This window comes from Bidens hawaiensis, unplaced genomic scaffold (assembly GCF_021521415.1).
Source record: "Bidens hawaiensis isolate Kalapana, Puna unplaced genomic scaffold, B.hawaiensis_p1.1 tig00002631_1, whole genome shotgun sequence".
Lineage (NCBI taxonomy): Eukaryota > Viridiplantae > Streptophyta > Magnoliopsida > Asterales > Asteraceae > Bidens > Bidens hawaiensis.
Genome location: NW_027491143.1, coordinates 693,405 through 718,710, shown reverse-complemented (window position 1 = coordinate 718,710; position 25,306 = coordinate 693,405). Strand labels below are relative to the sequence as shown.

Genomic DNA, 25,306 nt, shown 5'->3' with positions numbered 1-25,306 from the left:
AACAATTGTGGTTGACCTATTAGTACAACATCATGAAGCTTCAATTTTTGAGACATTATTCTTCAATCCTTTAGAAAACAAAAAGTTATGGTTTACATGTGTTATTATTATAGATTATTATTATCATTATTATGGTGACTATCCACATTCTTAACTCCCATGTGTCATTATGTTTCTATAACTTTGTTAGCCTATATATAGTGCATTATTGTGCTTCAATTACATATAAACATACATACATACATACCAATGAATAACAACCTCATACCCTCTATACACTATTTCTCAAGGTTAGAAGGATGTAATAAGGAAAAGTTGAGGCGATTTGGGCTAAGAAAAAAGATGATAGTGTAAAGTTCGGACTAAACTAAGCACACTTTAAGCAATAATTTTTATGTTTGAAGGTTGAAGATCGGTTTGTAATATTCATTTTATGAGTTTCATGTGATTTTATTGTAAACATATTCTGGATGTATAATGTTTATATATTGTTATTTTGGTACATTAGTGTAAACAATTGTGGTTGACCTATTAGTACAACATCATGAAGCTTCAATTTTTGAGACATTACTCTTCAATCCTTTAGAAACAAAAAGTTATGGTTTACATGTGTTATTATTATATATTATTATTATCATTATTATGGTGACTATTCACATTCTTATCTCCCATGTGCCATTATGTTTCTATAACTTTGTTAGCCTATATATAGTGCATTCTTGTGCTTCAATTACATAAACATACATACATACATACCAATGAATAACAACCTCATACCCTCTATACACTATTTCTCAAGGTTAGAAGAATGTAATAAGGAAAAGTTGAGGCGATTTGGGCTAAGGAAAAAGATGATAGTGTAAAGTTCGGACTATACTAAGCACACTTTAAGCATTAATTTTTATGTTTGAAGGTTGAAGATCGGTTTGTAATATTCATTTTATGAGTTTGGTGTGATTTTATTGTAAACATATTCTAGATGTATAATGTTTATGTATTGTTATTTTGGTACATTAGTGTAAACAATTGTGGTTGACCTAGATGCGTATTGTTATTCTGGATGTAAAATGTTTATGCATTGTTATTTTGAGAAAACTAGCTAAACAGGTATTGATTGTGACAATTGACATGATTTAATGATTTACATGTTTCTTTTAAGTGTTTACAACATAGGTTAATTTGATATGCATTTTTTTGGCAGAATATAAAGTTATAATTTTTAGTGAGCGAGTCGCTGTAATTTGACTGGAAGTATTAAATATGGCGGTTAAAATGCAATGCGATGTCTCGCAAAGGTGTTGAAGCATCTCAAGTTGTTGGTCACAAGTGGTATTTTAGAAGAACAAGAGATTGAATCTTGCAGTCCTTCAAAATATGTTGAGCAACATGTGAAGTATAAAGGAGTTAAGTTTAAAGAATTTTCCATGAACCCGCAAAAACTACGTCATAGGGGTACAAAATTTTCGATGACCCTTCGATTTATAACTAAAAATACTTTAGATAATTATAAATATGCATGTGCTTTAGTTGGAAGGTAATCAACAAAAAACCAACCTAGCAAATATATTATCATATTAACAATATGTATGTTTATAAGTTTATTATTGGATATCATACTCCACTACCCATTTATTGTCATAAAAGCCTACAATCAATGTAATGTTCTTAAAAGCCCATTAAACCTTATTAACTACCATGAAGAGCCGTTACAATGTTTCTTCTATAATAACTATCACCAACTCTTCCAATCATAGATTCCAACACCACGAAAGCATGTATGTTTTAATTCCATCCGCTTTTCTTTACGCATACTATTTTTATCCTATAACTATATATGTTAATTGTATAGTTCTACTAGTTCATACTTCATGACAAATATATTTTAACATTATGATTTTTTGTTATGAGAACTCATAAGCCAATTGATATGTCATGTCACCTAATATAGAATTTAAATGTTACATCCTTATTATTAACTTTATTACGATTATCACTTCATTAATCTTTAAGGTGGTAGTCTTGAGTTTTCAAAAAAATTGACTCATGTAATGTTGCAAACCGGTAATTGTTGGAGAAGGGGATAAAGATGAAGGTGGGAAAATTTATGGCATTCATCTTGGTAGAACAATTATTGAGCAGCCATTTGTAATTGGAAGTTTGTTTGCATTATCTTTTTTAAACAGTTTGCCGATTTTTAGACAATTTTAGGCAATTTTTAACAAAAATCTAACCAGCTATTATGTAAGACCATTTGTACATGTCAACAATGAGTTTTATATATAAAAATTTAATAGGTTTTATTAACTCCCTAAAGTTATAGGATAGTGTACAGGTTCAAGAAGTACCTTGTGTCTAAGCGGTTAATGAAATGATTGATGAGTAAGTTACCAAAAGTGTTTACGATGGCATGTCTAAACGAATACGGAGAGCATGCTAATAAACAAACATGCAAGTCAATTTAATGCAATTAAATAATAGTTGTACAATGAGAAACATACTTTAGAGTACAAGAGTAAATGTAACATATAAGATCAAAGCATAAATATAATGAATTAAATACTTTGTTGGACGAGATTTATAATTCATTAACTCATGTGTGAAATAAAAAGAATGAAAATTTAAAAATTTTCATTTTTTGATTAAGTAAAAAGGTTTAACAAATTGAAGAGCTGGTGAGCTTTTAATGGGAAAAGAATGTTGACTTGCAGTTAGGGCTGTTCAAGAACAGAACCAAACCGAACGCAGGCATGTTCATACTTGGTTTGGTTTGAAAGCGAGCCAAACCGAGCAGATTGAATTTAAAGAAACGAGCGAAATCTTTATGCTTGAACTTGGTTTGGTTTTGAAACCGAGCGGCTTGGTTCGGTTTGGTTTTGCTTGATTTCGTACAAAGTTTCCAATTTTAAATTTTCAAAGCTTCAAAATATCATTAATTCAAGACTTTCAACTCTAAATTATCTAAATTTTCACATTTAAAATGTATAAAACTCATAGTTAACAATAAAACATATATATAAAACGAGTGGCTATGGTTTAAATTTGAAGTTTGAATTCAACACAAAAGAGGGAAATTTTAAAAACTTTAAAAAATAGTATACTTTTATATATAAAACTAATATATAAAAATTAATTCAAGCAAAACGAACCAAACCAAACCGAGCGAGGCTTTGCTCGTGCTTGGATTGCTTTTAAACCGAACCGAGCCGAACGGCTCACTTGCAAACCGAGCCGAAATCGAGCGAGCATTTTTCGAGCAAAATTCGAGCGAACGATGAACGAGCGGCGAACGGCGAGTAGTTTGGACAGCCCTACTTGCAGTTAGATAACTAAAAATGATTTCAATAACTAACATTTATATTTATTTTAAAATGGATCCTAGCAACCCATCGTCTTTATGGTTGTGCAATCCAACATGAAATTGCCGAGAAAAAGATGCCCGGCGAAGCTTCATTATATAACATAGCAAAATTTAGTTTATTGAAATCGTTTTTAGACATCTAAGCGAAAGTCAAGATTCATTTCTTTATAAATATTCATAAACTCTTCGATATATTCTTTTTACTTAATTTGAATTTTTTAACAATATTGTTTTAAGCATGATATCATACATTGCAATTTATTTGGTGTTATCGATATTAATTTTTTGGTGTCAATACTGCACGTTTGATCATCCAACCTCTTTTTATTTATATTTTTTTATTGCATGACCTTTCTTTACCCAATTTCACTCATATAACTTGTAGCACACCACTCCAAAATTGATAAATTGGTTTCTTATCCTACTTAGATATGCCGGTTCAAGGCTCCATGAAAGCCTCCCACCTCGTGTTTACGATGTCTCCAGACGCAGTTGTTCTTGAGATACTCACAAGACTACCAGCAAAAGTCGTTAGCCGGTTTAAGCTTGTATGCAAGGAATGGCACGACTTACTATCAACCCGAAATTTTGAAAAGCTCCATTCGTATCGATCACTTCTTCCGAGTAACCAAAAAACACTTGTGATCCATCGCCTCATCGAAACTGTTCATCCAATTGAATTCACAATCGGTGAATACGGCCCAGGTAAACCCATCACATGCCCTTTCTACTCGGATATTACATGCATCTCCATCCTCTCACACATGGATGGCCTCTTATGTGCTTGGGTACATGATACACATGAATTGTTCTTGTGGAATCCAACCACTACTGCCTACAAGAGATTATCAAACTCTACTAGCCGAGGCATATTTGTAGACTCCACAGATACAGTTGCTTTGTTCAAGGACTATTTGAACGACTACAAAGTCATGCACGTGATCCGAAAATAAAATGCCTTCGAAGCCCATGTATACTCCCGTTTACTAGCATCTTGGACGGAAATACCATTCACAGCAAAAGTAGACTACCTAGACCGCAAATTCTGTTGGTCCATTGGGACTCAATGTGGTACGACCATCTACTACACAATTACCCAACCCATGATACAAGGTGAAAATGTCGTCATTGCATTCGATGCCTTCTCTGGGCATGTGACAGAGCTACAATTCCCACCAGTCCAAACAACCGGGGTTCTCGAAACCAACATGCTTACTATTCAAGATGATCTTTACATGATTGTTACAAATGGCCTACAGAATCGGATGCTCCAACTATGGATCCTAAGACAAGACCATTGGATCAATCTCTTCACCCCTCCTCCCATCTTCCCTATACCAGAGCGTTTATGGTGCTCAATCACACACTACATGACAAATGGGAAGTGGTTTGTCATGAGTAACTCACGAACACTTTATGACATCGATACTGATATGAGACCCCTGCAATATTTCCACAGCGCCAACTCACTAAATGGTGGTGTAGGTGCCGTGTACTTGGAAACCGTTGTTGCATCGGCTATATGATGTCACTTTCTTCCCATGTTTAATGTACGCCGTGTGGTTTATGTTAAGATTGAAAACTGAGGTTAGTTATGTTGCATTATTTGCACGTTATATATTATTTTTCTATCATTGGACATCTCACCTCATGTATATTGTTTTGGACGGCTTTTCAGCCTCACATTAGTTCTAACATTTTTTAACATGATTTGATAAATGGCACACCAACACTACATGAGATTGCAGCCATCACCAACACGTTAAGACGCATTCAATCATTTATGTTGCTTAATAATCACTAAACACATAAACCTACTTCCTTAACAAATATTTCACAAAACACGATACATCTAATATATATGCATAGCTCAATATTTTAGTGTGCACCCCCACGTAAAAAAGTCCAACAAACCATATGCACATGCGGCAACAAGTTCTCACTGATAACCCTTTACGCAGCACACCAGACACTGCAGACCAATACGAGTGGATAATTTGCGCGACCCCACGGCAACGCGCGGGAACTTTTGCTAGTTATACAAAAGTATTGGGAATGTTAAAGGAATCAACCTTTATGTGTTTTCATATTTAAATTTGAACTCTTTTGCCTGTTTTTGTTTGTATATTATCTTTGAATAAGTAAAAATTTTATCCGGATGCTGCGATTTTCGGGTAATAAATCTTGTAAGCTATAAACTTTACGTTGGTTTTTGGTGTTTCTTGAATTTTGACAGATATTTTCTTTTGCAAGTTGTTACATGAGGCTTTACAATGTTTAAGGACTAACGACTCTACCAACTAGCCAGCTAACGTGAGTTGGAATAAAATTTTGTTTTTCCCATTTTTGGTTTAATTTATTGATATTTAAGTTATAAGTTAAATTAGGCACAAAAGAAACATTTAATTGTCAAAGTTTAATTATGCATACAAGTACAAATTGGTTTTCTATTATGTGTGTTTAATAGAGTTTTTTTTTACCTTAGGTGGTTTGAGAGAAAGACAAAATAATTGTTTATATTCCTTCAAATCCACCTAAAGATGCAAACAATTTGTTTGGTTATTGATCAACATTATATAGCCCACATTGTGATCGTGTATATTTTTTTCTATATTGGACTAATTTTTTTCTTTATTTACTTTGTTAGTTCAACATTATATAGCCCACATTGTGATCGTGTATATGTTGTTATATATTTGACTAATCTTTTTCTTTATTTACTTTGTTAGTTTTTCTGATGAAACCCCAGCTACTCTCTGTTCTTCAGTATTTTCGTGATGGATACAACATTAATCTTCGTTATGCCTTCTGCAATTCAAGCAGGCACAGATGCAAATCCAACATATTTGGTTAAGGTATGACACTTGACCTAAGAAGTTGACTTAAAAATCTTATACAAAGTTTTGTAAAATAAGATTATTTTTTTCTTCTTATTATGCTGATTTATGCATCATGCACATGGGATGCTGATGCAGCTGTGAAAAGTTGGAATCATCTAACATTTAGCTTTGGGCTTACTATAGAATGGTATTAAATTCCTCAGCCTACCATTCCATATTCTATTCTTGATTAACTGTCAACCAAACATGCAGTTAGAAGCACCCTTCGGTAACTGCCTCTCTCTCTCTCTATATATATATATATATTATACACACACATGTATATATTATATATAACATGTATATATTAAGAGTTCCTTATCTTATTGTATTTAAATGTACACTTATAAGTATAACTATTTGATTTCTAATTTTTGTTACATTACTCACTTTCATATAAAACATTAGTATCACTTTCATCAACCACATACATCAAGTACAAGTTTGATTTAAAGTAGCATCAACATTATTTTTTTGTACAAAAACATCAAAACATTCTAATTTCTACACATCATTCCCCCAAATGAGAACCAACAATGATTAGTCCACCATTCTAAATCCAAAACTGGACCTTGCTTTACGTTAGTTGTGGTTGTTGTTTTGAATAGTGTATAGAGAGCATAATAAGTAGAGAAAAGAGAGTTTGTTCTTCATTAGTATGTATGCATGTATACACAAGAAGCCACTATATATAGGCTAACAAAGTTAGTAGACACATAATGACACATGAGAGTTAAGAATATGAATAATCACCATAATAATAATAATAATAACATATTTAAACCATAACCTTTTGTTTTCTAAATGATTGAAAAGTAATGTCACAAAAATGAAGCTTCATGATGTTGTACCAAAAGCTTTGAGAGTTGATGTATACGTTGGCAAATTACTTTTCTTGCCCTATTATGTAATGACTATTTTGTCCTTGTCATGTAATTGTGAAATTACCTCCATTGCCCATCACTCTTCCTTTATATATAATATAGATATTTGGTTTTAGTTGAAACTTGTTAGATTTGTTTGGTTTAACAAGAATTGAGATGTGGTGTTACAAGATTTTATTGGGATATGGGTTGGGTAGTTAGTTTAATTGGGTTTAGTTTGATGGTTTTGATTAGACATCGATGGTTTGTGTATATAGAGATCTTTATATACTTGAAAAAATGTGATATCAGTAAAGAGGAGGTGTGTGTTTGGGGCCAAACTTCACATTTATCCACCAAATTTCTAGTTTCTTTAATATGTAATAATGTGTCACATGACTAGGTGGTCCCATAATCAAAGTTATCATGTATCTCCCCAAATAACATACATGTAAAATGTATTCTATGACATATGGACAACCACATATATTTTGGACTTTTCTTTCTTAAGGCTACGAAGGGTGTGTTAGGTTATTTAAAGAATAGAAACAAAAATAGAAAATAGACCCATAATACTAGTAAAACTTTGAGTAGTGAATTTAAACCAATTTCACTTAGGGTATGTATAATGGGGCAAGAAGTGAGGGCGACGAGGCGACAATTTTGAGGAACACCCCCCCCCCCCCCCCCCGGGCGATAAAGGGGGGGGGTTGCTATTTATTGTCTGCTTGTTTTTTTTATTATTATATAGTTTGTGTGTGTGTGTGACATGTATACATATATGGCTATAACACCTTAGGGTATGTATAATGATTTTAGGGTTTTCCCATTTGATTACGAACTGAGTTTTGATTATGAACTGTGTGATGGTTATTGTATATGAAATTTTGAATTGGTGTAGATATGGAGTCTCCACCGGAATTACCAATGTTTTAACATGTTCCCGACGCCACCGCTAGCACCTAGTGCTTTAGGCAAGAATTCATTTTGGGATGTGCGACTATAGTGGGACAATGTGTTGCCAAGATGATGCTAGATGTGGGGACACAAACCGACTTTGAATACCTTACAGAAGTCGTGTATTAGCTTGAGAAGCAAAAATTTAAAGATAATATTCGGTAGCTTAAGACCATATCGGCATTTCTCGATACCAAATATAAGGAGTTTGTTCAACAATAAATCGTCACAGCAAGAACCTTGATCTTTGATGTTGAACGAAAAGTGAGAAATCCGGGACTCGTGAGGGAATTTTTTAAAGATGCATACGTATGTTTATTTATGTTGTTGTTACATCACTTTTATAAATGAAAGAGATACTAAAATTAAAATGCAGATCTGAACAATCACCACCGAAGCAGCCAACTTCAAGTCATGCGCATGAGACCCTTTGAAAGTTTGACCCGAACAATCTACATGAGACAGAGGATCACATATGCAGATAATTTGTTTGGGGTTAGGTAGAAATTGAATGTGGTGGTGGTCAATATTCTTGATCAGCATGGACCAAGTCTACGACCACCATGGTTGGAGACGTTTGATGCTTATAATATGATTTACAACGAGTTGTCGAATGTGATCGAATTCAACTATGCCTTGATGCCCCATCTTAACCAAACCTTCATATTTGCTTGTGATATCCTTTTAGAATCTGAAGCAATCTTACAACAAACTGAGAATGCGCTGCAACCTTCCGATGTTAATCCACTTTTTGATGTGACTGTTAGATTAGAAAATGTATATGTATAATATAATTAGAGTTTAAACGAAAACTGAATAATTATTGATCTATTACATATATTAAGGTTAATTAAGATCTTAGTTTTGGAGGGGGGAAATTGTGAGAATTAACCAAAAGATGACAAGTGTTCACAACTATTTTACTTTATTAGAACATGTAAATTATTATTATTGTTAATTGTCATATAAATTTATAAATTATAAACATAGGGTCAGGTTATTTTATAAAGGGGAACAAAAATGAAAAAAATGAGAATGATTTGTAGACACAAAAAAAAACCCCTTAAAAAAATTAAAAAATAATTAATAAAAAAATCATAACTCAAAATTTAATAAAAAAACGAAAAAAATTAAAAACACAAAAATGTTTTCACCGTCTTTCTCGTTCTCATAAAACTATAAAAAACACAATGGTAAGTGAAAAAAGTCGTGTCTTTTTGTTATTATTGTGTTTTGTGTTTATTTTCGTTATTGATTGTGTCTTTTTTATTTGACATTGTGTCTTTTTTTCTTTATATTGTGTTATATTACTCAACATTGTGTTATATTTTGAGCTTTATTGTGTCTTTTTTTAGTTATAATTGTGTCTTTCTTTCATTATCGTCATTTTGTTTTTATCTCGTCGTTGTGTATTTTCGAGATTTTATTTTTTTTTATATTTTTTGTTGAACGGGAATGACGGCGGAAACATTTTAGTTTTTTAATTTTTTTCGTTTTTTATTTATATTTTGAGTTATGATTTTTTTAATATTTTTTTTGAATTTAATTTTAAGAGATTTTTTATATGGTTACAAATCCTTCTCACACTTATCATTTTTGTCTATTTTTGTATTTTAACTTTACCCTATAAGTATATGCTTTAAATCTATCCATTTATTTCCCGGTTAATTTACTAAACTTTATATATGTTAAATTGTAAGGATAATGTATACGAATTCCAAACTGGAAACCTGTGGTTGATACTTCTAAGTACGGGATAGATATTCATTCCTCTTTTCGGTGTTCAGTGGGCTCGGGGGAAAGGGATACTTCTGGTTAGATAATTGGACTGGAGTAGGCTTATTATGTGACATTTGCCCTGGGATATTCAGGTTGTTTGGAGTCTTGTCCAGCCCCTAGCTGGTCAATGGTTTTGTATGTAATTCTTGTTATGTTGAATGAAAGTTATGCTTTCAAAAAAAAAAAATTCAAAACATATGGATTATTTTGTAAAAATTGAATAATTTAAACCGTATAGTGATGTGAAATTAGAGGTCATAGATTCAGGTCTAAAAGTTGTGGATGTTATTTCGCTTCCTACTTTACAGTATCATGTTTGCGTAATATCATACGTTGTTCCTGTTTCTCACAATACGATAGAAACAGTCATCAATTCACCACCTCTCTCTATTTCTATATATTAAATAAACTAAAAATAATTTAATTGTATCTTTTAAAATTTATTAGTATAACCAAAAAAAAAGACTTGAACGTTAAACATTACATTTAATAAAAAAAATTACATTTAAAATATAAATAAAAAACATAATATTATTAATATAATTAAAATCAAAAGTAATCATCATCATCATCATCATCATCATCATCATCATCATCGTACTCAGTATATCCCACCAATAGCAATGCTATGGTAGGGCCTGAGGAGGGTAAGATGTAGACAGCCTTACCTCTATCCCATAGGGATAGAGAGGCTGCTTCCGGTGAGACCCCCAGCTCGATAGTAGTTTTGAATCAAGCCTTGGACATAAGACACATAACACTCAATCATCGGGACACCGGCTGATTGGTGCATGTGCCCTTGTCTTTCGGCTATCAACGCCACCACATGATGCCTGATTAACCTTCCGCCACTTTTAACGTTTTTTTCACGTGATTAGTAAAATAACGTCAAAATTAGTGCAATTTTACTTTTGCCCACCCAAGGGTTCACACATATATACATTATATGTGCGCACCGCAAGCAGGGCTGTAAAATCAAAAGTAATAAAAGAATTAAACATGAGACATAAATACTTACACCTAACTCATTTTCTCAAACCTCATCTCCTCAACCTCCAAACAAACCCTTTCTCTCTTCACTTTTACTTTTAACCACACAGGAGAGAATCAAAGCCGCCGTCGACCACCATTGAATCCGGTAAGTCCACTTTAACCACACCGGAGAGAAACTTAAAACGTTCTTAGTCTTTGGTTTTTGTTCATATTCGTTATTAATGTTGCAGCCTTTTAATAAATATTGAAGACAATGGCTACTCGGGTGAGTAGAAGTCTGAATTCAGTCTCGCTAGTATGATGTATTTCTAAGCTTCAGGTATGATTTACTCCTTACTAAGCGTTATTTCAAAAGTCCGAGGTTCCATCGAGCTCGAGTCAGGGTCAGCTCGTTTAGATTAAACCCTAATATACCAAAAGATGAATAAATAAAAATTAACATATTTATAAAAAAATAACAAAAGTAAAATATATAAAGTTAGAAATTCTTTTAGTTTATAAATTTTATATAATATGTATGTTAAAATTATAATTTTTGTATTTTGTATATCAAAATTTGTAATATACAAAATTTTTAAAATTAAAGGAATCCTGCTCGACGAGCTCGAGCTCGGTATAAAGAAAAAGAGCTGAGCTCGAGCCAGCTCGATTAAGTTTGAGGTCGCTCTCGATTACAGCCCTAACAACACCGTTTAGGGGTGCGAACAAGCCCAGGCGAGCTCGACCAGGCTCGAGCTCGGCTCGTTTAACTTATACGGAGCTCGAGCTCAGCTCGTTTCGTAGTTTTTCAAGCTCGAGCTCGGATCGGGCTCGGCTCGTTTAATATTTATTAATTAATTTTTTATATATTTATAATTATATTTGTATATTTATTTTCATAATAACTTTATGTATAAAATAATATGTTATTTAGTTAATTTTTTTATAAAATTATATATATATATATATATTTATAAAAAAATATATAAATGAGAGGCTCGTTTAGGCTCGCGAGCCGGCTCGAGCTCGTTAAGTTAGCTCGGGCTCAGGCTCAGGCTCGTTTATTAAACGAGCTTTCTTTTAGGCTCGAGCTCGGTTTCTAACGCACTGACTGCGGTTTTTGGTTGGAAACTGACGTAGGGCAAGGCACGCATCTACAATATATCTTATAATTTAATGTATAGTATATATTATATTATATTATATTTTACAGGACTCATGCATGATTTGGTGAATTTGGCAGCTGCCCTTTCAAAGGTTAAAATTTTTTACTTGTATACAATATATTCAATAACTTGACATAATTTTATTAACAGATGTTGGTGGGCACAACAACCATTTCATTAGACGGTCTATTTGGAGGGGGGAACGGTGCCAACACTATTAGTAGGAGGCTTGGTGGCCGCAGCAACATGCTTGATTATCGTATTAACATTGCCGCTTCAACCACCACAACCACAACCAGAAACAAACAATGGTGATATCATGATTTAAACATATTGAACTGTTAATTTTATTTTATTCTGCCTGGGTGTACGAACTTACTTCTTCATTAGAACTTTAGAACTGGTAAAGTGGGTTCCAACTTATATTTATCTTAAATCTTTGTTAGTGCAACGTCGAAATTACTAAATTTAATTAATAATTTCGACGTTGTAAAACAAGTTTATGCACCTCTAGTAACAAATGTTGAGGAGGGCGGCCAAGGAGATTTTGTATTTGGTAATTGTCATTTAGAAACTTCGGGGGCGTTTGACCTAGCTTTTTTTTAACAAAGCTTGTAGTTTTTAGAGTTTTTGTTAACAAAATAAGCTTAATTTGGTGTTTGGTTTAGCCTTTTAGCTTATGCTTATTAGCTTATATAAGCATATTTGAATATTGTTTTTTAGCTTATTTTAAGAAGTTTAATTGTGTAAGGGTGTAAGTTATACGTTTGCCTTCAAATGGTGGTGGATTAATAATTACTGATGCAACTTATTACAATAACATATTAAAACATGATGGATTTAACAACTTATTAAGAGCTTATCAACTTCTACAATATAAGCTAATCCAAACACTTAAAAAAACTTATTAAATAATAGAAAATAAGCTATAAGTTACTTTAAAAATATAAACATAAACTAAAATATAAAAGCTTATCAAATTATAGAAAATTTAAAGACAATCTTCGAGAACTTAAGACCCTATTGGCATTTCTCAAAACCAAATATAAGGAGTAAAATTTGAAAAACCGTACAAACATAAAGGACATAAAGGCATTTCTCTCTCTCTCATGTGAATAAATGTTGTCTTTATCAATGCACTATTAAGCAGTGTTGCAAAATCCCGACTAGACACCGATTAATCCCCGATTAATCGCTAGTCCTCACTTCACTGATTAATTTTGGGCTGGTCGGCCAATTAATCAGTTAACGGTCAAATCCGGCCAAAATCAACGATTTTCAACGAGATTCCGACCAAAATCAGTGATTTCGGCGAGATTTCGACCCAAATCAACTATTTTCGACGAGATTGTAACAAAAATTAGCGGTTTTCAACGAGATTCCAGCCAATATTCGGCCAAAAAATGTTTGTGTATGTATGAAACTGAAAATTACACATAAAAATGAATGTGTGTATTTATAAAACTGAAAAATATACATTAAAGTCCGATCCGATTAATCCCAATTAATCTCGATTAATCGCTAGTCCCCACCTCACCGCCCGACCACCGACTAGCGATTTTTGCAACACTGCTATTAAGTCCTCATTGATAAACACTTTGAAGGCGAAATATTTTTTAAGCCTTAAATAAAATAATTATTTTGTTGAGTTTAAAAAATTTTAATTTTTTAATAGTTATAATTTGGGTTTTGCAACTCTCCGACACACGAGAATGCATGTGTTGATTACTATATAACTGATTTCTTACTGCTACACATGAAAAATGTCATTATTAGTGAGTTGAATTTTTGTAATATACTGAGTGATTTAAGGTGGTGAGAATGGATAATAGATAGTATACAATTGCTTTTATTATTATTATTACTATATAATAATTGTGAAGTTTGGTGTCGCTTGGCCATTTATTGGTCCAAGTGGCACAGCACTATTGGCAGACCATTTTTTTTTCTTTTTTGGTTTAATCTAATATCCTAACAAAAATATTTAAAATCGATCGAATTCGTGTAGACTTACTGCCATTATATCCAGGCCCGACAATGCTCGGGTATTACCAACGCTCAAGTTTTACTGATTCACCACCGCAATGCTCGAACTGACAACACTCGGTTTTGACCAACGATGGGATTTTATTGATTTTTTTAGTCCTGGTACCGTATCAAACGTTTCCAAAACCACCGAATTCGCGTCGACTTACCGCCGCAACGCTCGGCACCGACAACGTCTGGGTTTTACCGACTCAATGACACAACACTGGGACTGCAATGCTTGGGTTTACCGGTTTACTAAACATTGTTTTAAATATATTGATTTCTTATTTGTTAATTTAACAAATTTATTTTTTTGGATTTCAACTATTGGGTTTTACCAACGCTGGTTATACTGTAATTGAAACTGACAGAATTCGCATCGACTTTCCGTCGTAACGCTCGGGTTTTCAAACGCATGGGTTTTACCGACCTACCCCTGCAACACCGGGGACCGCAATGCTTGAGTTTATTGACTGAATAAACATCGTTTTAAATATATTGTTTTTTTATATATTAACTTGACTGATATATTTTTTGTGGTTTTAACAATTGGATTTTATCAACGTTATTTCTACAATAACGACCGTAACCGGTACTGATCGCATTCGCGTTGACTTTCCATCATAACGCTTGGGTTATACCAACCAACTGCACGGCGCATTGCGCCGGGTAAAATTCTAGTTGTATATATTTGAAAAGTTTTATGAGAGCATTCTCATCCCCCCATATTGTGTGAGAGTGTTTTTGTAATTTAGAGGGTGATTTAGAGTGTTGTGAGTGAGAAGTTTTTTTATATTTTATAAAACGTAGTGATTTTTCTGTATATTTGAAAAACTATTGTTCACCCCTTATAATTTTTTAATATACTTTGAAAGTGATTGTGAGTGAAAGAAAGAGAAATGATAATGATAAAGGTATAAAAAAGTATTATTTAATTGAAAAGAAAAGAGAAAATATAGTGTGTTTTAGTGTAATTTGAATGTAAAGATACGAAGTTGGATATGAATGCTCTAACACCCTATAAACTTTTTAATATTTTAAAAAGTGGTTGCAAGTGAAAAGAGAGAAAGAATAACGATAAAATATTAAAAATATTATTTAATTGAAAATGCGAGAGAAAATGTAATTTGTTTTTTGTTTTAGTATAATTTTGAATTTGGAATTAGAGAAACGGATATGAATGCTCTAAGTGACTAAATGGTTGTGAAAGAATAAGAGATAAATGTTTGTGTTTATCAGGTGATTTAGTAAAATACTGTTCGCAGTATAAATTTTTTTTAAAGTAGTGATGAGTGGAATAAGTAAAGAAGAGAGAGAGTATAACAAATTTTATTGAAATTTTATGATTAAAGAAAAAAATCTACAATATATATGAAGCTAAGGCTGAGGGGTGTGGGGGCGCGAGTGGGGGCGCCAGCCAATAATATTGTGACGTGTGGCAGAGAGAGAAACTTGATAAGATGGGTGTTGGTTGTGGTGCTCGCGCCCCGGGCCATGGTGTGGAGGGGCGCGAGAGGGGGCGCGAGCGATTTTTTTTTTATTTTTTATAAATGTATTAAAAAAACGAATTATTATAAAAACTCATAAATCATCAATGTGTCTTCTTTCTTCTCAAATCAATTCAACCCAATGGCTCTCACATCTAAACTCCACCCATCTCCATATCCAGTTACCCATTTCAAAACCCCCAAATTCCATCAATTTCACATCATCTTCACACTCTCCCTTCACCGAGAAACACTCAATCGAACACTACAGCTGCCGGAGCTGAAGAATCGAACGCTACAGCTCCCTCAAAACGAATCCGGTCAAAACCCATTACCCAATGAATCCAATTTCTCAACCCGAGATTACGAAATTGCCCTTCAGCTGCCGGAGCTGAAGAATCTGTTGCGGGTGTTGAGGGAGAAGAGGGAGAGAGAAAGTGGGTATGAGAATTCGGCTGCCGGAATTTTTTTTTTTTAATAAACAAAGAGCCCAACGGCTCTATTTACGCATTCCCATGCCGTTCACGAGCGCTACACCCCTTACGCCTGCCTCTTTTTCCGCGCTCGCGCCCCTCTCGCGCCCCTCTCGCGCCTCGGTGGTGTGGTGCTCGCGCCCCGGGGCGCGAGCGGCTGTCCTCTTGCGCCCTTTCTCACGCTCCACACCCCTCAGCCTAACTAGCTAAATGTTTAAAAGCAGTCCATGTTATATCTCGGATGAGATGGAAAAACTCCAATAAACAACTAAAAAGTCCTATAAAGCTAAAGTTAGTCCACACAGGACCACACCTATTTATAGTGTGACAAGTGACAAGAGTCTGAGTTTGACCCATCATTCCATGAAAAAAATTGAGTGGTAAAAAGTTAATATTCCTATTTTTATTGATAGTTTCTTAATATATTTATTTTGTATTAAATTCAAAATGATCACAGTTGGTACTCGGCCTCTTTTTTTTCATGTTTCCGTTGGTACCATTTTGTTTCGGCATTTTCAGTAGCTATAGTATCGAACCAAAAAACTCAACGCGATATTCGGTATATGGTTCATCTCGTTTCGGTATGGTACTTGTTTAATACCGATGTCATCTCAACATTTTCGTTTTTCAGTTTTTGATTTATACATTTAGTTTTCATTTTTTATTATTATTTTTGAATTTTTTAAATAAGTTTTTATCTCGATTGCCTTAAATTCTTCTCACAGTCTCATAGTTCATATTTATAACCCTTTTTTATTATCTAAAGTTTAATCTATATTTCTTTATCTATTATAGGCAAGTACTTTTTATAACTAAAGTGAAGAAAGTTTATTTAATTTGATTAGACTCTTCTTCTAAGGAAATATAGATAATCGTTATATACGCTCCACCGATTGTTTATAAAGTTTATTCAATAATTTTTTAGTTTGTGTAAAAGAATAAAGGTCACTAACTTGTCTATTTTAGAGTAAGTACTCTTACAACTTACCTCCAAGCAAAAGGACTTGGCATTATTACCGGTTCAAACGGATTAAGAACGGTACAATACCTGTAACTATGCTAGTACCTAGTTGGATCCATACCGTAAATCAATAAAAATCAATAGGCGATATCTGTAACGAATGTAATAGTACTGTACCGGGATCGGTATGTGAGTTTCATTATGGTATACGGTTTTGTATAACATTTTTTTTTCAATCTTCGTTATCGGTACGAGTATCAAATTGGTATGGATAAAACACCAAAATGAGAGATTTATTTTTTCTCTTCGCACTAAATTTTTCCCACTTAATCAGTTAAGATTTGTACCTCTTGTACCATCCCAATGCCCAAGGGCGGCGTTTCATTAACAATTAATCTGTCTTAAATAGTCTCTTAGTGCAACTTGGTATCTAAGGCGGGCGATGATGTCCTTCTGTTAAAGGTGGGCAAACCAAGTTTCTTCAGGAATCGGGTAGAAACCGGTTATATACTTTGGCCAACAAACAAAAATCCATTCACCTATGGTCGGTTTTTTACTATGTTTTGACAAGTTTAGTCGGGTTTTGGTTGGGTCGGGGTTTTGACCCAGCAGAGGTGGAATATGTATCGATGGGCTCGATTAGCTTATGAGAACCGAAACTTGTTCTGTACTCATGGTCAAGTATACGGTATATCAGGTCCGGTTTTCGGGTTGGGTCGGGTCCGGAACCGGGCTTATACCCACCTCTAGATTATACCTCAAGCATACAATCCTGGAATGAAGCCTCAATTTACTTATTGGGCTGGCTGCTCTAAAGGCCCAACTAAACTGTGTTGGGCCTAAAACCTTATTTAGCACAGGCTTCAATACAAACTAAACTGTTGATAAATATGTTGAGTCGGACCATACACAAATTACACAATTAACAACTTAAACTAATATGTAAACGCAATTATAAAAATTAAGGATAAAGGATTTACACAGTTACAGAATTTGAATCACAATAAAATAATTAAAGTTACACAATTAACGACTTAAACTCCAATCCCATCCGTAATCCCCCGAACCGCATCCTCAGGCGACTGAGCGGGAAACACGACATTATCATACACAACACTCGCAACACCCGCTCCAATCATTGGCCCGATCCAATAAACCGCCTGATTCTTAAAACTTCCCCCAACCATACCCAACCCGAACGAGTAAGCCGGATTCATGGACCCGCCGGTAAATGGGCCCGAAGCCAAGACATTGGCTCCTTGTATAAGCCCAATCACCAATGGCCCAATTGTTCCAAATGCACCTCGTCTAGGATCTCCAGCAGCAAACACGGTGTACACCAATGCAAATGTCATCACACCTTCCAAAATTGATGCTCCGAATCCGGTCATCTCGTCCGGAATTTCGTGAACCGGAACATTCTGGATATAGTAAACATTAGTCATTGAGTTTCTTTTAACCAAAGTAAAAAAAATAAATGGGTAAAATGGGCCTGCCGAGTTGACCCAAACCGACCCGTGCTAAACGGATTCCCAAGTTCGACCAAAAGTTGACCAAAACCCGCGAGTTTTGTGTTAGGTTTGGATCAAAGATAACTCACCCGACCTCATTTATACGCCTATTTTGGTAGAAACTGAATAATTTGAACTTTAAATAAGTGTATTCGAACCTGTGATACAGTCAAGAATCTCAATAACATACACGCGAATATCGATCCAACCATTTGAGAAATCCAGTAGAATATCGCCAACGGTATACTAATATGTCCTCCAATCACCATCCCAAACGTCACCGCTGGATTCAAATGGCCACCCGAAACATTAACCGCCACGTACACTGCGGCTGATAATGAAAACGCGGTCGCAATCGCACTCGCTACCAGACCCGATGGATCAACCATCGGTGATTCGGGCGATATATTCCCTATAAATAAACAACCATAAATAATTTAATAATAATAATAATAATAATGTTCTGTTACAATTTATTAAAACATTAGTTAAGGACCAGACATTAACATGTTACATTGTGTCTATATAATAGCACATGTAACATGTTACATTTTGACTATATAAATTTAATAAAATATATCATGTGAATATGTAACACATAAAATAGTCGTAAAAAGAGGGTGTGTGATTACTCGAAGCCATGGCGGAGCCCGTGGCGGCAAAGACAAAGAAGAAGGTGGAGAGGAACTCGGCGAGGTACGAACGGTAGGCGGCAGGCGTGAGCGCGTGTTCGAATCGGTCTCTTAGAGAGGCCATTGATGCTGAATTGAATTGCATTGAAGAAGAAGCCATTGGCATTGTTGTAAATGTAAATGAATGTTGAGTGTTGTGAAATTGGTATAAGCAGTTTTACAGGTTTTGTGAATGTTTTTCAAATTTTAACCACCTGATCCACGTGGCTTTATGTTATTAGTTAACTTTTGATGAATTCGGTGGTTACTTTTTTTTTTCCCAAAACATTTTATTTTTAATTGTTTGATGATATATTTTTCTAATCTAAAGAGTAAAGCAAATGTTAATGAAATATTTTATGATTCATTTATTTGTTAAACTCCTCTTGTTATGCAAACGAGCGATATCAAGTGAAATTTCGAGTGTGACTCGAGCCACAATCTTTTAAACGACCCTAATATAACGTTAAATTTTTTAGACCAAGTTTTATTTACAAAATGTTATGATTATATGTGTGGTGGAGGATTAAATTCCATAAAGTGCGGTTGTGTAGGTACATGTGGTTAAGTTTAAATGTCCGTTTAAAAAAACAAGATATTACTTATACACCAACTGTTTTCAAAGTTTATATAAACATTTTGTAACTTCAGACATTATTTACTTGAATTGATTGTTTCGAAATTTGATAGCATATTTTATGTGTTTTCACTCGGTGTTAATATGTTACAGTTTACAAATTGTCCAAATGTATTTTTAACTATATATTTGTGTTCTTGTATACACAACTACCAAATAAAGAAATACTAAGTATATTGTAAAGCATGATACATACTTACATATGGTGATTAGTGATAGGAAAATAATTAACTAATTAAGCTTCCTACTAATTATAATTCAAGTGGGCCAATTTCTGTACCATCCGGCCCATGCTGAGACAAGCCCACTAATACCAAGTGTTACAGCATGATTACAAAATGGGTTGGGCTCTATATCAGCTAGCCCAATAATCAAATCTGCCAAATTTGCTGCCACTGCCATTAATCTCATCACTCTATCAACTTTAATCTTCTTAATTTCATCACCTTTTTCCTTTGATTCTGATAACAAACTATTTTTAATCCTTCTTTCCTCTTCAATCCCTTCTTTAATCATCATAAATTCTATAACACAAAAAAACACATACCCAAGCGACTCCCCAAACGCCGATATAAAGCTCATTCTCCTAGCCATATTTGCATCCAAAACACCCGTTCTCGATAACCAGAGGAAATGGTCAAAAAAGAAATAGACCATTTCCCCTGCGTTAGCAAAGACAGACAAAAACCTGTAAGTCGGGGTTGGGCCGGGGTTTCTCCTAAGGGCGTTGAAGCCTGTGAGAAATCGTCCAGTCCTGAAGGCTTTTCGACTCAACCCTGATGCCACCTCGCACTGTTTGGCTCTATGGGCCGCGTGTGGATTGGTTTGTTCGAGACGCCAAACGAGAAGCTTTGATACATATTGGAATGTTTTGACAAGCTTGTCAATACCATCTCTCTTTGCTAGGAAGATTACTAGCTTGTCTACTTTGTCATTCATGGTGTGGTTTGATAAGTGTTCTAAGGGTTAGAATATGTGTGATTTTTGGAAGAAGTAATGATGAGTGTATAAGGGAGAGCCACAAGTTAAGAATAGTTTTGGATAAAACAAATATATTGTATAATGGATGGACAATATTGTTTTCATGTTATCCTACAAAACTATATCTTGTCATCTACTTATGTTATGAATATGTCAAAACAAAATATGTAGCATTATTTTTCCGGGTTTTGTTGTTTCTGTTTGTAGTTCATCATGGCCATAGAAATCAGCAAAAAAACTGCCTTTAAATGATTCTCACAAAGACCATGTCTTTCTATTAAATTTGGGTAACTTTTTTGTTTTATACCAAGTTTTCTTAACATAAAAATATATAATTGTAATTAAAATATAAGAATGGTGTATAGATGATTTAAGTCTAGCTCCTTGCTAGTCATGTTTTGTTATTCTAATAAAATTTGTCGCTAAAAGAAAAAATAGCAAATAAATCGCCTCAGTAACACCTATGAACAAAACCATTTTAGCCGACAGTTTTTAATATTTTTTTACAAGTCTAAAACTATAAATTTACAACAAAAACGTTAAATTATAAAAGCTCATATGAATGGCTTTTATGTTTGCAAAAAATATGAAATAAAAAAAAGTTATGACATAAAAAGACACAATAAAATGAATTAAGAAAAATAAATAAATGTGTTAAACATTTCAACGTGTAAGCCTATTTGATAAAATTAAATCCAACCTGTTTAACTAAACATGCTTGCGTGTTTATACGAAACCAAAAACAATGAGTTTTTCAATTTTATGTTAGGCTGGTATTGTGTGTACGTACTACTATACCACTGTGACACTGTCACCCAAATTTTTTATAAATATTTTTCAAATTTGACACATCTTTTTCATAATCTGACACATGGCTAACTTTTAAATTTGAGTAAATATTGTTAGTGAATTCCAATAATTTTTAAGCACATAAACATCATAATCTTCTTTTATTTCCAAAATTAAGTAGGAAACTCTAAAGCGCAATCTAAGTTTATTCTTATTCATATTTATTATAGGTTATTTTGATGATTATTAACAACTTTAATTTTTTTTTTTTTGAGATATTTCTAGTTTTCTACTATATTTTATTTGACAACATAATTTCTATGAACTTTTGAGCAAATAACACATGGATTCATAAACTCCTTAACTTCTTCAAAATTGAAGATAAGACTACGTGATTTCCTTTCGAGCCATCCAAGTTTATAACTAAGTATATAAAAACCCATTTTTAGTCCCTCAAGATTTGCTTATTGCTTAACGAAGTTTTTTCTCTCTACCCTTGCAACTAGGGCTGTAAGTGAACCGGACATTCGACGGACGTCCGGTCGTCTGTTCGACAAGAAGTTCGTTTGTGCTTGTCCTTTTAATAAATGAACTGGATATGGACAAAAAAATCACGTTCGGAAAGCTTAATGGACGAATACGGACAAAGGCCATGTCTGTCCAATAGTGTCCGTGAACGTCCGGTAACGTCCGTTCGATTATGTCCGGTAATGTACGTCCGTACGGATAGGTTTGTGCATGTTTGTTCTTCGTTAATGACAATATTAGTGTTCGTTGTCTATTAGTGTCAATTAATGTTCATATGTTTGTCCAGTGATGTTCATTAGTGTCCATTAATGTTCATGTGTTTATTTGTCCATTAGAGTCATTCAATATATGTTTTGTCCATTAGTGTTCGTTTGTCCATTAGTGTTCGTTAACGTTCGTTTACAATATTAACGGGCGGAGACGGACGAACAAGGACAAACTCAATTTCTTAACGGACGGACATGGACATTAATTTTCGTTCAGTAAAGTGTTCGTGAACCGTTCATTTGTCCGTTAAAAGCTTAACGGAGGTATCGTCCGTCAGGGCCGGCCTAGGGGTGTGACGGGGTAGTCGACTGCCACAGGCCCGACACCCCGCTAGGCCCGAAATATATATATATTTTTTAAAAAATTATGTATTTTTATGAAAAATATTTATGTATAAGCAATGTTCAACATAATTCTATAACCACTAGCTTGGTCTAGAGGCAAAGAGGTATGATATCTAACCAAGATGTTGTGGGTTTTAGTCTTAGTTGAAACATTTTTATGTTTATTTTTATATACAAGTTTTTTACATAACTCAAATCATAAGAACGTAAGCGCATTTAAATTAAATGTTTTAAACCTAAAAAAATGTTCCTTTTACTTAAGACCCAAAAAAATATTCGCCTTTGGCCCAAAAAAAAATTCGTCATTTCGGAGCCGGCCCTGCCGTCCGTGTCTGTCCGGTCACCCCTACTTGCAACCCTACATTTATGTTTTGTCGGTGACTCGTACCGTTATATCATAAAGTGAATATCTTATCAATATAACACGTGATGAATTATAATATTTAAAGATATTGAGATGTGATATCCTGTAACAAATTCAAACATTTAATTTTAGGGATATTGGTTTTTAATACTCACAACTTTAACTCATTGATCAATAACACTCTTAACTAATAATTTGTCTCCCACCACTCCCAACTGTTAACTTGTTTTCTTCTATCACTCCCGAACTTAACGAACCCTAACCCCGTTAGTTTTTTTTGCTGATTTGGCATGTTATGTGGAAAATACATTGTTTAAAAAAACCTAAAAACAACAAACATATACATACATACATACATAAATAGATACATACTGTGACACTCATCAATTTCATGTTAACTCCGTTAATCCGAACTCCATTAATTCAAACTTAAAATCACACGAACTATAACGCATATCTCATTACATTTAAACTAGGGTTTAGATGACGCATGACAATCACTACACAAGTAGTCTTTCGGAATTCCACCGAGACACACACGAGTCGACTCAAACCGTTGGTGAACAAACAATATATAATATAAACAAGTGCTCGGTATAAATATGTGTTATTTTGACATATGATTGTGTGCTTGCATAGTATAACCTCTTATTATGGATATTATAAACTAGTTATGCTAGAATTAAGTTCACTTGAAGTTTAGGGGGCGATTTGTAACATGTATTATATTTAATAAATATATAAACAACATAATCACCCAACCCTAATCCCACTCTCTCCCTCTCCCCTACACGACGGCAGCAGCCCCTCCCCCCTTCACCATTCTCGGCCGATTACCACACACACACATACACATACAAGTTGTTTACAAGGTTGTTGAAGGATCCAAGGTGATAACTAGGTAAATAAGCTTCATATCTAATTTATTCTATCATTTAATTGTATGATTAAACCTGTAAACATAAACCCTAAGTGTTAAATATGTTGTTTTTTGATGATTTAGGGTTACATGCATGATTGTTAGTTCATAAGTTAATTGTTTATTGAGTTTTGATGAAAACTGATGCTGGACAGATTATTGAATTCGTGTTTGGACGACTGTAACTCGATGTTAATGTTAAGTTTTGATGCGATTGTTGATTCTATAATATACTAGGTCGAGTCTAGTTTCTGAAAAGTCCGAGTTTGTAATTTTTGGACGTATAAAAGTTAGTTTTTATTATTTTACAAAACTGTTGTGCAAGGCTGATTCAGGAGACCTGCTGTTAGGCTGTTTTGTGACTAAGATATCTCATAAACTACAAGATAAATTTGGTTGGTTCCACTTCTGGAAGAAAATAAATTGAGTTAGGAACCTAACCCAATTGGTCTTGCATTAATTGGATTTGTCATTTAACGGGAATAACAAATAACATTCTGTTGCGCATGATAATGATTGCTGTGTGTTTGCTGTGATGTTTTGATCTTTGTGATAAAACCATATATGATAAAAATATAATAAAAATAGGTTTAGAAACCTAACTCACGTGTGCTTATGTGATGATTTTTGGTGATCTATTTAACTTGTTAGAATTTATTAATAAGAGTAATCTTGTCGAGTGAAAATCTGCATGGATAATTTAGCTGCTGTATCATTTAAATTGTCATGAAAAATGCATAACCGATCGATGTTTGCTATGTTTTGACCAAATTGCCCTTTTGGGGGATAATTGCTAGTAATGTACAATGTTAATACTTGACACTTAAGTAGTTGTTCACATATGTAACGTATCACCAACGTGTTTGTCGAGTCGCACTTATTTCACAAACGAAACACGAAACGCATCTCATGCATAAGTTGTATGTGTCGAGTCTAGGGACTCACTCGTAGTTTAAATACTTAGAAAATCTCGTTTTTGTTTTTAGAACACTAGTGAGGATTTTCTGTAACGCACATCTTTTCTCTGATCTTTTTGGTTATCTTCGCAAACAGTGAGTTTCACGTCCCCTTTTTACTCTTTTTAAATGCTTTTATTTGGGGGAGATAACATACTCCAACGCTGTAGATTTTGTTTAGTTTTTATATATCACTTGTAAGGCTAAGTGGCAAACAAACCAACCAAAGTCCTTCATAACATCGAACCGGTTAATATTTGGATAATAGCGAGTCACTGTTGAGTAGTACTACTGGGTTTGACAAACCCCACCCAACTCTAAACTCGACTGTAGGTCGAGTGGATGTAATTTTGGCTAACACATTACCATGGTCGTGGTTGACATGGTGGCAAGGCAATTGATAAACAGTCAGCTTC

At 34.0% G+C, this 25,306-nt stretch overlaps 3 protein-coding genes across 3 annotated transcripts; 1 reads left to right on the top strand and 2 right to left on the bottom strand.

Moving 5' to 3' along the window:
* The first annotated feature begins 3,789 nt into the window (after positions 1–3,789).
* On the top strand, positions 3,790–4,311 carry LOC143620645 (putative F-box protein At3g16210). Its single transcript, XM_077092288.1, has one exon. The coding sequence runs from the start codon at positions 3,790–3,792 to the stop codon at positions 4,309–4,311; it is 522 nt and encodes a 173-aa protein (XP_076948403.1).
* Positions 4,312–17,957: 13,646 nt separating this feature from the next.
* Positions 17,958–19,340, bottom strand: LOC143620673 (putative aquaporin TIP5-1). The gene is made up of 3 exons (XM_077092312.1): positions 19,067–19,340; positions 18,593–18,846; positions 17,958–18,344 (listed from the first exon to the last, which is right to left on the bottom strand). Exons 1-3 carry the CDS (start codon positions 19,230–19,232, stop codon positions 17,958–17,960), a joined length of 807 nt encoding a protein of 268 aa, XP_076948427.1. The 5' UTR covers positions 19,233–19,340.
* A 352-nt stretch (positions 19,341–19,692) lies between these two features.
* Positions 19,693–20,950, bottom strand: LOC143620672 (peroxisomal membrane protein 11-4-like). The gene has a single exon (XM_077092311.1). It carries the CDS (start codon positions 20,679–20,681, stop codon positions 20,001–20,003), a length of 681 nt encoding a protein of 226 aa, XP_076948426.1. The 5' UTR covers positions 20,682–20,950; the 3' UTR covers positions 19,693–20,000.
* Positions 20,951–25,306: the final 4,356 nt, after the last annotated feature.